At 41.3% G+C, this 16,445-nt stretch overlaps 1 protein-coding gene across 2 annotated transcripts; it reads right to left on the bottom strand.

Moving 5' to 3' along the window:
* Positions 1–1,631: 1,631 nt before the first annotated feature.
* On the bottom strand, positions 1,632–16,238 carry SLC5A3 (solute carrier family 5 member 3). 2 transcript variants are annotated; one of them, XM_023741325.1, is made up of 2 exons: positions 14,965–16,238; positions 1,632–13,487 (listed from the first exon to the last, which is right to left on the bottom strand). In XM_023741325.1, exon 2 carries the CDS (start codon positions 12,158–12,160, stop codon positions 10,004–10,006), a length of 2,157 nt encoding a protein of 718 aa, XP_023597093.1. In that variant the 5' UTR covers positions 12,161–13,487; positions 14,965–16,238; the 3' UTR covers positions 1,632–10,003. The 2 variants fall into 2 exon arrangements, with proteins under 2 accessions (XP_023597093.1, XP_023597094.1); XM_023741326.1 differs by lacking the exon at positions 14,965–16,238 and having other exon boundaries at positions 1,632–12,499; positions 13,216–14,573.
* Positions 16,239–16,445: the final 207 nt, after the last annotated feature.

Genomic DNA, 16,445 nt, shown 5'->3' with positions numbered 1-16,445 from the left:
ACCCAAACCGATGAGAAATTCACAAAGTAACTGGTCTGCCCTCTTCAAAACTGTCAATGCAAGAAACACAGACAGGCTGAGGAACTGTTCCAGACTGAAGGGCACACAAGACAAAAAAGCGAAGGGTGATGACTGGCTCCTGGACTTAAAAACGGTTGCTTATTAATGGAACCAGTAATATTTGAAGGCTTTAGATTAAAATATTGTTACTTAAAAAAGTTGCTTTCCTAATTTTAATAATTATATTGTGCTTATGAGTGACTGTCCTTGTCTTAATATATCCCGAGTACTCAGGTAGACAGGAATGTCCACAATTTACTTTCAAAATACGTGTACGATTAGAGAGAATGACAAAGCAAATGTGGCAAAGTATTAACTGTCAGTGAGACCTGGATGAAGATTATTCCTAAAATTCTTCATGTTATTCTTACAACTTTCCTGTAGATTTGAAAATATTTCAAAATTACAAGTGAAAAAAAATTAAAATTTTTCATCTCCTCAATGTTTTGTCTATAACTCAATTCTGAGGCAATACCTCTGTGCATTTACAAAGGTAGGTAAGTAACGGGCAAACTCTTCCAAAACCATCCGTGAGCCAAGGGAGGAGGAGCTGAGGTATGACGTCTGGGACACAGGACACTGGATGTTTTACAGGGGAGACACATGTTTGTACTAAAAATACTCAGTCAGAGGAATGTAGATTGTTCATTTTATTCAAAGTTGGTACAGAAGTGCTAACATTTCCATAAAATTATTACCATACTTCAGTTACAGGACAAAATACCACAGAAAAGAATGTATTTTGCAAGAAATGTAGTTCATTTTAAGTTTCCAAATACTTTTGAAGGCTAATGCAGCAGCTGGCAAAATAACACACAGTCCACAAACAACAGTGTATTTTACACCAAGTCAGTAATGAAAACTGACAGTTCTTTCGTAGATTTGCTTCATTTTTTTTTTAACAGCAATAACACTTTTAAAAATACATGAAACCAAGATCATACATGTCTATAATTTTAAAAATCAGATTGTAGGTTAGAATAGTCAAGTTAGAATTGTCATGAATGGTTAACAATCCTAAATCTACAATTTCACTGTATTCCTTTCAATATGGAAATAACCTGGTTTACATCAAATTCTACTTTCTGCTTGCAACTAAAACACTGTACGATAAAATGGACTCAATCAAACTTTAAAAAATAAGCAGTGGGCGATGGAGGATCAAGTTGGAAATCAGTTCCTAATTCAAAAAACTCATCAATGACAAAATTAATTTTCAACAACTTCATTTAAAATCACATTTGGTCTACAATGCATGATACTGACTAAAATGATACATGTATACAATACACACCCCCAGTGGACTGACTGGTCTTTTACAGAAAATCTGATCAACGCAGGCCACTGGGAAAAAACCATTCTTCCACGGAGACATCTTTAAAAATGCATGAAAATACTCACGTATCAAAACTACTACAGAGAAGCAGCAGAATTTGCTGACATTTGGCTTAAAAATAAAGGAATGAATGAAACAATTTCACAGGATAATATTAGAAAAGGAATTGGTTTCTTCTTGAAGAAGACTACTTACTTTTGCACAGCAACTATTTTTGATATCCACCTCATTAGGAAAAAAAAAAAAAAAAAGCACTGAGAAGCCTAGCTCAGTTCACGTGTGATCGCCAACATCAGTCTGCACAACAGAAAGCAGAATATGTCCAAGAAGGTCCAATGTCAATCCCTACTTCCCTCTGAACTCTGCTGGCAATCTACAAACTGAAGGATGCCGGTGTGGGAAAGCGGGCATAGAGATCCCACACCATCACGTGACACTAACGTAATATGCCATCAGTAAAAAAAATAAAGCTTTTGCATCTTAACAACCCCACAGAAAAGTCCATGAGCAAAAGACTTGATCTGTTTGCCAACTCAAAAGTTAGAGATCTCACAGTGAAATCAGAAAATTCTAATTATACATATTTACACTGCTAAGACTACTTTTCACCTAGGCTAATTAAAAGCAGTTCTCCATGGAATTATAAATGAAATGAAAGCTATTCTGCCAAAGGAAATCTTCCAAGGCATTCTTTCTTAAAGTTCTTACAAGCGATTTTAAATTTAAGAACATTTAAAGGTACAGAACACTTAATACACAGGGTCAACAGGTTCTAACTTCCTTGCATTAGCATATATATTGCTAAGCCAAAGATGTCCTCGGCTTTTCCTTGTGCTGCATTTCTGGCACTCTTCTCCCTCGCTTCCCCCAGCCTGCGGTTAAACATTATAAAATAATGCTGCAGCTTTTTGCTCGGGGGATCTCTCGGGTTACCGCCTCCAGAACAGGTCACATCAGACTACACCAGCTACACCCTTCTCTCTGGACGCATCAGAGTTGACCAAGTCTTTCCCTAAGAAGATAAATATACAGAACAGAGGACGGAAGCAAACATGGACACCAACCTCCCACTCTGAGAGTTGTTTCTTTTAACATATGGGCAAAATTCAAGAGAAAGATGGATTTAGTCTTTCTTGATAGACACAGACTGTTTCAGAGGTGAATAAGGGGAGGGGCAGGAGAAGGGCAATGCCGAGCAGAACACGTCGTTTTCATCTATTGCACACACATTCACGGATTTCCTCCAATCTAGTCTTGAGAGCGTAATGGGACAGGCAAAATAGCCCTTTAGTCTCTTACGTCGTTCTGAAAAGCGCAGTAATTCATTCGGAAGACTTGTCTCAGAATTAGTCTGACGCTCACACCCTCACAGAAAAGCAGTCAAGCACGTGAGAAAACAAAGATAACGCCCACCTGGCTGCGAGTCGGAAATGACTCGACGGCAACGGGCTTGGTTTGTTTTTGGGGGGGGGGGTTTCTCACAGACAAACCTATTCAAATATTAAAGACAAGCAATATTTGCCCCATTAAAACATGAAGTTTCTCCATGTTTTCTTAGGGCACTGTTGATGGCAGATAATATTTCCTAACAATTTAAGATTAAAAAAGAAAACAAAAAACTCCAACGGCTCTACAGCTTAAAGCAGAAGTTTGTCTACATAGTGCTCCAACCAAAAACCAAGAAGCCTGTCCATGTCTTTGGTTCCAGACTGTCGGAAGGAGCTCACAGGCTCCTATAGTTAGCAACCCCCAAATACAACTGCGGCATCCTTGACGTCTGTACTCTCTCCCTCCACCAGAGCGGTACACACTTCCACAGACCACTACACTGGATGGCTTACCACTCAGGACCCATGACCACATGCCTCACTGCTCAGGGCTTTCAACACCAGGGTCCTCATCATCAAAACACCTGGTGGGCTTTACGACTGGCACTTGTGGGATACCGAGAACGCAATCAGTCTTGTGCTTCCTACGTGTGGAGATGCACACATGTATGAACATGACTTTGTGCTTTCTGTGGACTTCAGCTTTTTCACCATCATGGAATATGAACTGTTCCCACAGGTATGTTCTCAGGTATGCCTATCAAACCCACACTGGGCAAGCAATAAAGTTAGAATATACTCACAGAGCTAATAAGGATATAAAGGAAACAAAAACAAATAACATTCAAGCTACAACACAAATATAGAGCTATGCGGTTTCCTTGACCCTACATAAAGGCTGCATATATGTGGAAAAAATGTGTGTTCTCACTCCTTTCACTAGTTACAACAAAACGTAAAGAGGAACAGTAACAAGTAAGAGTTTTCTATAAAGAAAGGGAAAGGCGTAAACTAGCAGAGTCAGTACTGGCAACCAGAAGGCACTAATCAAAACACATAAATTTCAGAAGCAGATTATGTTATTATCCTATAGATTAGCCTTTGCCAATTTGGGATTTGAATGTAATAGCAATGAGCCTAATTTCAATTTCCAGTTTTTATAACAAAAAGTGGGCTATTAAGGGAACTTTCACTTAGGAGTCTAGGCTATATTGATGAATTGAAAAATTATCCAAACTAGTTTGTCCATCAGGACAGAAAATTTAAACACTCCCAGACATTCCTTTATCCTGCAGCTCTAGGGAGCTGGGTGAATTTACCAAGATAAAAATGTGTCCAATTAGCTTGTGAATATCTACTGTCAGCTTCTGCTACGGTTGAAATCACGGAAATACCTATTTCCCTTATTGGTAGAGTTCACTGAACACAAACTGTCTTGAATGGGGGAGGGGAGTGGGCATCATTATGGGCACCAATCACCTTACAGTGCTTTTCCAAGGAGAGCAAAACCACGGCTCCTACACTAAGGAGAATCTCAGAGCACACTGTGCTTTGTCTTGTCTTCTCTTCAGCTGCCTACTTTATTCTAGCAGCCCTCCTTCAACCACACTGTGAATCCGGGTAACCAAAAATTCATTACAGAAAGTAAGGGTATAGGCTTCAGCCAGCAGCCTCAGATTAAGTAAGGCCCTCTCCTAGAAAGTTAAGGACATGAAATTAGTGATGATACAGATTCATCAAAACTTTGTTTATTTCTGAGTAAAAGACTGTATGTCAATGATTAAGGTTACTGGTTACCAGAGAAGTGGGGTCCTAGTCCCAAACAAAAGCTAAATCCACCCTTTATAGAGGATTTGAGATGGAAATAGAAACACAAATTATGTAAACTCCCACATTTCTTTAAAGGTGAACCAAGAGTTTAAAGCCTTAATCCCATCACTAGAGAGAGAAGTTTAAATAAAAACATTTATATGACTATGTAAATGATGGTGGGGGACTCCGTGCAAGCGAAGACTATTAATCACTTAAACCCTAACTAAATTCTGTCCTAGGAGTTGACACAGCTGAAGAGCTAGTCTTTCAACAGAGGGTGACATGACAAAAAGCATACCAAACTAACAGAAGTGACGTTAATGAAGGAAAAGGGGCCTGCAGCCCTGAGCTGAGTCACCCAAGTCTAACTACCTTTCAAAAGACTCCTTACCGTGCAATCCAGCCTCCTACCTAACCACTGTGAAGCCTGTGAGCTGAACTTGACGAGACGGCCTGGGTTTTTTCACGAATTGCGAATTTTCCGTCTTTGACAGGGTGCTCTCTATCGGTTGGAAATATCTGGGTTTTTTCACGTCTCGCAAATTTTCCGTCTTCGACAGGGCACTCTCTATCGGTTGGAAATATCTGGGTTTTTTCACGAATCGCGAATTTTCCGTCTTCGACAGGGTGCTATCGGTTGGTAATATCTGGGTTTTTTCACGAATCGCGAATTTTCCGTCTTCAACAGGGCGCTCTCTATCGGTTGGAAATACCTACGTTCTCCTTCTCAGCAGATGTCCCGACCTCACACAGGTTCCCGCTTTGGCAGGTTTTACTGCAGTACAAAGAAGCTTCTTTATATGCCCACCAACAACTCACCTTTCTTTATTGCAAAGAACAAGTCTTTCTGGCATCAAAGCTAACTCCACTGCCTCTCTGCACTGTGATAACATCTTTTCAAAGGGACTCGTATGAATTTTAACTACTGCTCTCTTCCTAACTTTTGAAAGGGAGTTGTAAGAATAAAATACTGATGAATTATTAGTGCTTCTATTATTAATCAACACAAAGTAAGTCTGAGAAAATCATTCTTGAGAATTACCATCTTAAGCTAATAGAAATGTAGTATATTTAAGCATAATCATACTTAAGGAATCATTTGGCTCTAAGTCCTTAATACTGGGGGCAAAGCAGCACTGTCATATCACCACCACAGCAAGAAGCCTGAACGTGAACAGAGCTGCCAAAATACCAAAATACAAACGTGATAAATGTTGAAAGAAAGAACAGGTGAAAAGTTAAAGAAGCAACACGAGGGAAGACAATACAGGAAAAGGCCAGTCTCTGAATGGGAGGTGAGCACACACACATGCAGAAATAGGCCCTGTTTGCAAAGCTGGCTCAGGCTAATGCCAAGACTGAAATGACTTTAGCAAGTTAACACCTGGCTAATGAGAAACCTTATGAATACTGAAGCCTAAAAACATGTTTTCGTACTAAATTATTACTACCTAGTATCAGTCACTTTAACCTCAAATGTGTTAATAAACTCCCAATATTTAACATCAAACCAGGGTTTAACCGGCCTGGATTGTACTCACTGGTACCACAATCTATAGGAGTGGGGTTTAAACTAGCAGATAACCAAGATGCTTCCAGATATAGAACTCAGTGAACAGGATTCTAAGTCTGCAGATTTTAAACTAATGTTTGTCCTTTACCAACCTGTTAATGTCTGTACCACCCAGGTACCTCTTACCATCTCACTTAGTTTTCTCAGAAAAATTCTGACCAGGTGATGTCTCTATAGTCACATCACCTAACAGGAATGGTCTTCTCCCAAACCAAACCTGGGGAACAGTGGCAGTGTCACTACCAGATATTCACGTGGTACCCTCTGGCCAACGTTATCCCGAGGAAAGTGAGACGCGAGAGTAAATAACAAGGGAAGCAAGCCTACCTGCCAATGAGAACATTAAAGGACCTAACCTCTTAACAGCTAACAACATAGCTGGTCTAAAAAACCACCAAACCCACTGCCGTCAAGTCAATTCTGACTCACAGCGACCCCTATAGCTGGTCTACTGAGGGGTAAAGAATGAAAATATCCCGTAACATTAAATGATACTCAGAGAAGGGAAACATCCATGTAACCAGCACAATGGGCTGAGAATGTAGACTTAAAGACCAATTCATCACGGGCCTTTTACCCCTGCTGAGCCTCAGGTCTTGTCTAGGGTGAGCCCTGAAAGATCCAGTTCTTAAAACGTCAAGTTTCATGGAGAAATGGGCCGCTGTGAACTTCCTGAAGCACCATTCTTAAGAGCTATGGCTATGGTGACCCTGGCCAGCCTCTGTGGGCAATAAGACAATGGATCCTTTGAGGCCAGTGAAAAGGAAGCTCTGCGAGACTTCTGAATTTAAGTGCCATTGCTACTACAATCCTTCTCTACCCTAAAGAACAAGGGTGATAACCTCCCCAGAAAAGAAGGGCTGGAGGGGAAAAGACCCCATCAGTCCTTTTGAAAGCAGCTTACTACCCTGGGGTGGCAGGACAGGATATTCTGTGAGATAGAAAGGAGAATCAGAGGTCCCACAAAGTAGCCGATAACTACTGTGTGTGCCAGAGGAACCAGCTCTTCTCATCACACCGAGACCTGGTGGCCTGTGAGGACAAAACTCTGAGCGCCGGGGAATACCGCGAACAGCTGCGAAGATGGTATTTTTCACCACCAGTGTCCCCACTGCGTTCTGACTGTCAGCTACCTGTCAGTCACTGTCAGTCAGTTCTGCACCTCAGCTGAGCTGATATGAAAATATATACATGTTAACGTATAGACAGCAATGTCAGCATTTAGTATGAACATTCTACTAGCTTAAGACAGAGCACGCATCATTCCAGGAACAATCATTCTAGTGAAATAAAGACTGAAGACTGGCACCCTGAAATGAAGTTGCCATCAGCAATTCACATACTTATTCAAGCCCATTATCTATTACTGGGAAGCAGTAAGGAAGACAAGCTTCAGGGATTTCTGTCTAAATAAAGTGATGTTCACAATGGTAAGGATAAACAACCCTAACGGCTTTGCTAACAGACATTCCTTATTTACAGACTTTAGTACTCTATGAACTTGACCTACTGCTATGTACAGACAGACAGACACAAGATGATGTGCTTGATGTATCTTGCAAGACAACAATAGAGAAGATAGAGGGACGCTACAGACTGTTAGGAGTCAACATTAAATAAAGGGGAGAAAATCCACACACACCCCATTTCACTTATGCTGTAATAGAAGGGGTAGGAAGGCTGCCCAGCCAATACCCCAATTCCCTCTGCTAAGTTCTACAGCAATGTGCTCAGAGTCCAAAACAATTTTAATTCCTACAACTCAATGCCAACTTTAAAAACCCAAGACACTATATTTCCCCAAATACCAAAAGGTTGTCTCAAAGGAAGAACAGTTTAACGGGCAAACCATGAGTCCAGTTTTGGAGACCTGGTTTCTCTTCTTCCCTGTTCTTCTGACTGAAGACTGGTAACCCTGGACATGTCACAGCCTCAACCTCCACACAAGAAAAGGATGGTCCCTATCTATTTGGCCTCCAGGTTATCAACCTCAAGAATGAAACAGAAAAAAATTCTACAAGGCACTCTAAGCTCTCAGAAATGCATGCTATTCATACATGAACTATTTTCCTCTACAGATTCAGTCCAGCAAAAAGCCTCCTGGAGATGGGAAGACATTATGCTACTGGTAATTCCTAAAATCAACTCTGGACTAATCGAGTCCATCATAATGAAACTAGTTTACAGACTACAAAAATTTTAAAGTCATTAGGACTGAGGTTTGTTAAAAATCTACAAAAGTAGATATAAAAGTAATAATCTTCCTAAAGAATACAAGCTTAATAAAATCATGCAATTTAAAAAGTATCAGAGATTAAAGAAAAGAAAGTAGATACATGATTAGCTTCCTTCATCTTTTATGGAGGACAAAAAGGACAGTGTTGAACACATATGGACACAGAACTACGTAACCTATAGAGCTTTTCTCTAGCATCTTTCACACCTTGTCCTCACTAAGGGGAATCCTTCGCCTATGAAAAATAGATTCCTGTCCATGGAACCATCAACTGAGTACCAAGCCATGTCAAGATCGAGGGGCCTATAATTACACAAGTCCTGTAATATCCTCCACAAGACACACTACTACGCCCAGAAATTCTTGCTCGCAGCCCCTCGGGAACATGCTATCCATTCTACAGAAAGCCTCTGCTGACCCCCCACCAACGGCAAAGTGTACACTCTGAGCTGTTACTGACGGTCACTCTGCACTGTCACATCCTTGGGCAACGTTGCTTAACTTTTTAAACAAAAACGTAGAAGCCACGTACAGATGGCAGGTCTTTTGAGAAAAAAATAAATTAGGGAAAAAATTTCATCAAGGATGCAACATGATCTCAGAATAAATTTTCCCTCTAAAAAGTCAACCTTAATACACTATGCTCTAAGCAAGCAGAGCAACCCAGCACAAAGGCAGTGGCAACTTTGCTTCAAATTTCTGGACGTATCTTCCAATTGGGAACGCATCTGGCTAATAAAGAATGTTAGATACCAAGTGACAAGAACAAAGCTAGAGAACTAGTGGATTATGAATAATCGCCTGTTTAGCATAAGCTGATCAAACACTGCTTGGGGGCTACTAAGTCCCAGACTATAAGAACAACCTTGATTTGGTCATGTGGATCATTCGCAATGTTTACTTCATTTTCTCCCCAATACTCCTTTAACAATACAATCATGACATTTATCTTTATAAAAACAGAGTTGGTGGTATTTGGGTGTGGTTCACTCAAACTTGAGTCAAAGGAGGTAAAACAGAAAGGAAAAAAAAAGGAACTAGAACAAAGTTTTCCCCAACATCCTACAGCCTGGTGGTACAAGAATAGCTACAGAAAAACATTCTTCCTTTCTTTTGGCAATTACAATCCATGGGTTCATAGTAACAAACTAACTTGTCCTCAGATAAGTACCACACAAGCACATTAGATTTTCTGCACATAAGGGTTTGTACAATATCTAGGAAATCAGTTTGAAATGGTAGTCGGGATTACAGAGATGGAAAAAAACTCGGACATGAGCGAGTCTTCTACTTCAGGATTAGAAGGTCTCTACCAAGACTTGGTAGTGTAGACAATATACCTATTCATGATATCCTAACATATACTCTGCTCTAAATGCTCTATGAGAACAGTTGGTCTCTGCTTACTTTGGTATGGAAAATTTTAAACCACATTTGCACAATTCTGTCTGCTAAACAAGTTTTGCTTCATTTGAGTTGAAGATTTACTTTCATCCATCTCTGGGAAAATAAAGTCTTGCAAATAGGTGATTTTCTGCTAAGTAAAATTTGGCTAAAACCTACAGCGTAAACAATGCCTGAGAGATGCAACAGTTACATAATTTTTTTTCAAAGAACAGTATTTTCTTAAGTTAGTGTCTCACCATATCCTTAAAAGTTCATAAGGAGAAATAAACAAACATGAAAATTCCAAGAGAACACACAGCAAAAAGTCCAATATTTAGTACTAGTTTAACTTTTGGAGTCTCTTCCAACATTTGTAAACAAACGGCCTCCTCTTCCATCAGGTCTCTGAGACTCCTCTTGCTGAGGCTCTTACTTTTAAAGCCACAGAACCAGTCTATGAAGTGCCAGTACCGGCCGCCTTCCTCTGCTTCTTTCTTTCTCTCTTTCTCACCCATGAGAGCTGCTTGCCCGTTGGAATAAGCATCCACGGGTGTTTCTGCTTCCGAGTGACCCAAGGAAGCCACTGGGTTGCCCTCCTCTCTACAGGTCACCAACAGATTCACGTCTTCTGGCTGAAGGCCCTTAATGCTGTCTTCAGATTTCCCGTTGGGAATGATGTGGTTGGCGGCCTCGCTGTTCTCATTGCATCTCAGAATGCTTTTCTCTTGCATTTTGTATGGTTCATCTTTCAGGGAACAGCTCTCCTTCACCGCCACGCTCTTCTTAGACCAAAAGGTAGTGGTGCGAATCTGTTCCTTCGTGGGAGGTGGCGTGAGAAGGCTAACGATTACAGTCATGAGTCCTGTGACCCAAAACAATGCTGTGGCCACATACATGTAATGGATGTCCTTGATGAAGCCTGGTCTGTTATCAGGCTGGTCACACTCTGGGGCACGGTAGGTAAAGGCCAGTGTCAAACGGACTGCTCCAAGAACAAAGCCTGCCATTCCACCATAAAAAGCTCCTTGCTCATTGCAGCGCTTCCAGAAAATTGCCAGGAGGAATAGGGCCGCAACTGGGGGTGTCAGGTAATCTGCTACCTCTTGAATGTAAAGGTACATCTGACCTCCCTGCATCTCCACGATGATGGGCACCCATGCAATGCTGATCACCACCATAAAAGCCACAAATATCCTCCCCACAATCATTAGTTCCCGAGAGCTTGCGCTCTTGCGGATGAGTTTGTACACATCGAGGGTGAATATGGTGCTGGCACTGTTGAAGATGGAGTCCAAGTCACTCATCAGAGCTGCAATCATCACTGCCATCATCAGGCCCCGCAGGCCCACGGGAACCAGCCTCATCACCAGGCGCGGGTAGGCAATGTTGGAGCAGCCAGCTCTGCTTCCACACACCTGCATGCAGTGCTCTGGGTTGATGCAAGCAATGTCATCAGCAAACAGTATCCTGGAAATCATTCCTGGGACCACTATGATAAACATTGGCAGAAGCTTCAAGAAGCCAGCCATTAGAGTAGAGCCTTTGGCATGGGCGATGTTTTTGGCCGCTAAGACCCTCTGCACGATGACTTGGTCAGCACACCAGTACCATACTGAAGCTGGAGTCTGCCCAAGAACGAATCCAGGCCAAGGGACATCTTCATCTGTTGGATTCCGCAACATCTTCAGGGCATCTTCCTTAGGATGGACATTACAAGAATTTGTGTTGGACAAGTTGTACGTCAACAAGATGGAAGTGACATTGGGCGAGGCCAACATGTACCTTCTCTTAACTTCCTCAAACCCGCCAATCTCCATCATGCTAATAATCATGAGGGTCAGTGCCCCAATGATCATGAGCAGAGCCTGTAGAGTGTCTGTGTAGATCACCGCAACAAGGCCTCCAGTGACAGTCAGCAAGGCAGTCATACCAATGAGCAGGATGACAGATACATAAAGGTTCCAACCCAAAGACTCTTGGATAAAGAGGGCACCCGAATACAGATCCACTGAGAGCTTGGTGAAGATATAGAGGATCAGAGACAAGGCTGCGAAATACACCTGAATCCTATGGCCACCAAATCGCTTGGACAAGTATTCAGGCATGGTGTACACCCCTGACCGGATGTAAATTGGGATGAAAACCCATCCCAGAAGTTGCAAAAGCAGTAAGGCATTGAATTCCCATGCGCCCACCGCAAATCCACTTGCAGCTCCAGATCCTGCCAGCCCAATGAAGTGTTCACTCCCAATATTGCTCACAAATAGAGAGGCACCAATTGCTACCCAGGTCATAGAGCGCCCCGCCAAGAAGTATCCACTCACGGTGCTTCTATTAGATTTCCACATGGCAAAAAAACCAATGCACATGACCAGGATAAAATACAGGGCCACTATGGCAATGTCTGCTGTCTCCAGTACAGCCCTCATTTTGGTAACCTTGTGAGTAAAAGCTTCCAACGACAGTAGCGTCCGACTTTTTATTCACTTATTAGCACCCCCAGCCAAGTCTGTAAACCATACGTGAACTGGACTACACAGAGCAACACAGCAGGTCAAAGTCTTTGTCCTTTGGTTTGCTGTCTTGATGGTGGTGGTTGTGATAAACTCTGAAGGAGACAGTTTAAATTTTCCTCCGCTTCTTAATTGGGATCGAGAACTTAGCTCGTACTCTTAATCCACTCTCCACAAGACCATCAGCATTTACTCAGGTGCTGGAGGAGACATTCTGAGTTGCAGCTAAGTCTAGTGAAGCCTACTGTACCAACCCTGCAAGGCAGCAAAGACAAAAGACAAAGATTGAATTAGAGGAGGGTCTCACCAAGTGATGAGGACACGTTCAGTCTAGCAAACACACGGCGCAACAAGACATTCTTTATAAAAAGAAAACAGAAATTTTTTAAATGCACTTTGGTTCCACATAAAGAGCAATCTGTACTATTGCAGCTGATACTTAAGTCAGTGAGAATATATGTTGTTTTGAATAAGAACAAAAATTCATCGACTTCATAACTACGTGGGCCTAACTTCCCCATGAACTAGAACTGCCTCCCATGCCATTGCCCTTTCTTGTCTCACTGTGGTGGTCTCAGAGTGGAACAGGCAACAACATCTTAAAGCACCTAGAATGCTTCGGAGGGGAAAAAAAAACTAATTAATAATAGTAAGTGCACCAAAACAAATCTTCAAGTACTACAAACCCCCAGAGTGATGCATCTCATGGCCCAGTTAGGGTCCTAGATACCACAGGCAGGTGGTGTTCATCAGGTGCTGTCGTCTGTCTACACCCAGTTTTTACACACGGATAACCAAGCATGGCTCAGCCTGTGCGAATCTACTGCGACTAAAATAAAACTTATCTGAATCCTTACTGCAAATGAACGTCTGGGCTACCTGTCACACAGTAACCTGGAGCTTGTGAGATGACTCCTAGCTTCAATGGAAACAAGACATTTCACACTGGAAACCAGGAACACACAACTTACAAAAAGACCCTAAAATTGTATTCTTTCTTCTGGTTAGAGGGAAGGTGTTGGAAGGAGATGAAAAGAAATTTTTAAAGATGTAATTTTCTTCCTTCTCATCAGGCAGTACATCCAAGAGAACTTCTGAGAGGACAAAGGCACTGGCTCAAGGCTGAATGTTGTTGAGTATGTTTTCCTCTTAATGCTTTTTGTTGAAGGGTATATAGGAGGGGGGCAGGGAAGTTTTTCTGAAGGCTGAAAGATAATGTGAGTATCGCTGTTATCTTCCAAACCTAAACAAAACAGACACGTGCTGACCATTAATGATACGTCATTAGCAGTTAAGTCAGTAACAGTTATTTTTCAGTCCTGGATTAACATAATCACTCTGCAAAGTAGACATTAAAATTTACCTAAAATCAGGTATATAAACTTGATGGTTTTCTCCTGGAAAAGAGACAAATTCTCAGTTTTTAAAGCAAATTGTAATTGTAGCTGATTGATAACAGATCAGTATGAAGAAGATTGTTAGTCAACCCAACGTCATCCACAAACTAATGTCTAACTTCAGAGTCAAACGGTTTCTCCGCTTGAAAAGGATGAATCGAGGCATTTTCCTTTAAATATCAGCAGGAAACATAACTCCTATAAATGATACAAAAGCCATCTCTGTCCAAAACTGTTCAGAACAGACCACAGTACTACAAACTCAAAAACACTACACACGCCCCCTGGCAAGAAAAAGGGCTGGAAATAATGCCTCCAGACAGACGTCCTAGCAAATGAGGTTATCAGGTCTAATCCATAAAGCTGCCTAGATAGAAACATCCTTCTGCCCTTTTTAAGTATTAAGAGCTACAAAAATTACACTAAGAAAACTGATTAAAATCCTTCCTCCTAAGTGTCAATAACAAGTGGAATAAACAAAATTGCCATAGATAAAAGCACAAAACACACTAAGCTGGGATTTGTAACTGCCAAATGCTAAAATACTGGGCACATGTCTATGGCCACCTTCCCCACCCCCAAAACTTTCAAGTCTTTAAAGTAGAAATTCTTCTACATTATTCTAAAAGAATCACCTCAACTTTGAATAAAATCTAATCATACGACTAACAGACATTATTTAAAAGGGTACCCTTGATCTTTCAGTGTTTAAGGGACAGGTCTTCATTACAACAAAAACGGTGTTGGCAGTTCTGAAAATCGGCTTCACCAGAGCTCCCCCTGCCAGCCAGCATCTAAGCCAGACCCTTGCCAGGCATTCCAAGTTGTACAGATAAGCCCAGCTCACTGGTCGGAAGGGCCTTTTCAGATACCCATCTTCTCAATGAGATATCCATCTTCTCAATGACAGAAGCTGATATGTGTTTCTCCAAGAAGGGACAGAAAAGCACCCAGAGTTTTTTCTGCTTTCCTTGGGTGCAAGGGGGAGGGGGAGGGTTGTGGTGGCTGCCACAGCAGCTTATCTGTTCAGAGAATAAACTGCTCAGAAACAAAACAAACACTTCCTTCCCTGACACTAGGAAGCCCGACATCAGGCTGTTCCAGTACTACTGTTTCTCACTGTCAAATATGACTTACACAAGGCGCGGATCTCAGCCATACTCTGCTCCCTGCTGAATGCTCAGAGTGGTTAGGATTCCCAGCCTAGGTCTAACCTCACTCCCCTAGAAAAGCAGGTAACCTAGAGGGCCAAGGCAGGTTCCGACCACAGAAAGGTGGGGAAAGGGGCAAACGATAGCTCCAGGCTGAGTTCTCAACGCCTACCTATGCCTCCTCAGACCCTCCAAACGCGGACACCAGTCTTGTGGATAAGTTTTAAGATTTTTCCAATTTAAACAAAAAACATCCAGAGACCAGCACCTGGTAAAGACTGGAAAAGGAAAAAACAAAATAAAACCAAAAAGAGGTCAATTGAAAACGCAGAATGTTATCAAATACTACAATACAATGCAGCTAAATTTCATTCTCTAGTCATACAAAGAGATCGTCAGTCTTGAACTTCAACCTTTCAGGAAATAAACTGCACATACCCTAGAAATGGTGCCAAATATAATACATAAATTTGTATATTTTATTCTTTTCTCTTAAAGTAGTAACCAGAACTACAACAAAAATAAAATGAACACTGCCTGGGGTTCCTTTATTTTTAGGAAGAACATACATGGAAAATTCTTTTTCTTCAGCCAAAATGAAGCTTTTAATTTGTATTTTCATATTTACAGGACTAAGTTGGTTCACAGTTCAAGCGAACTGCATAAGTAAGAAATGTGGGACAAGTAATAAAATAGTCATAGTTATGAAAAGTATGTGGTTGGCTTCTTGGTAGCACATTTTTTAGAAAACAATTGTTTCCACAATGAGAGCAAGATTCCTAGAATGTATAAAGAAACAGTCTTCTAGTGGCGATGGGAAGATTTAGCCAAACCTCAACCACAAGGGTGTTTGTTTTGAAACACAACGGACTCCCCAAAGGAGGCAACTTCCTTCTTAGAAAGTAATGTTTTATTGATAGTTTTACACAGAATTAGAAAACAATTTTGGCATTGTTCCATGTATTTTGATGAACTGAATTACTCCTAAAGAATTAATCCAAATACAGAAGTGTACAAAAGTATTTGCTGCATTCGACCAACTGGAAAGAGGAAAAAAAGAAAGCCCAAATTAAAATCAGTTATTAAACTACTGAAATTATTCTGGGACAATCTAGACATACCAGGACTTATAGTCACTCTGTCTAAAATAACAACAACAAAAAAAAAAAAAAAACAAGAAAAACAACCCCTACACTCAGCCAGGGCACCAAATTCAATGAGGCCATCTGGGGTAACAAAGGAGAAAAAGTGTGATCCTAAAACTTACCAAACAGTGATCTATTTCGCTTTGAAGTTGGTTTAAAAACAACACACTTGTTATGAATTGTGTGTGTCCTCCCCCCAAAAATGTGTCAGCTTGGCTGGGCCATGATTCCCAGTATTGTGTGATTGTCCACCATTTTGGCTTCTGATGTGATTTTCCTATGTGTGGTAAATCCTACCTCTATGATGTTAATGAGGCAGGATTAGAGGCAGTTATGTTAATGAGGCAGGACTCACTCTACAAGATTAGGTTGTGTCTTAAACCCATCTGTTTTGAGATATAAAAGAGAGAAGCGAGCAGCACAGACAGGGGGACCTCATACCACCAACAAACAAGAGCCAGGAGTGAGCGTGTCCTTTGGACCCAGGGTTCCTGAGCTGAGAAGCTCC

Source organism: Trichechus manatus, unplaced genomic scaffold (assembly GCF_000243295.1).
Source record: "Trichechus manatus latirostris isolate Lorelei unplaced genomic scaffold, TriManLat1.0 scaffold00177, whole genome shotgun sequence".
Taxonomy (NCBI): Eukaryota; Metazoa; Chordata; class Mammalia; order Sirenia; family Trichechidae; genus Trichechus; species Trichechus manatus.
The sequence above is the reverse complement of the archived record's forward strand: the minus strand, read 5'-3'. Positions and strand labels throughout refer to the sequence as shown.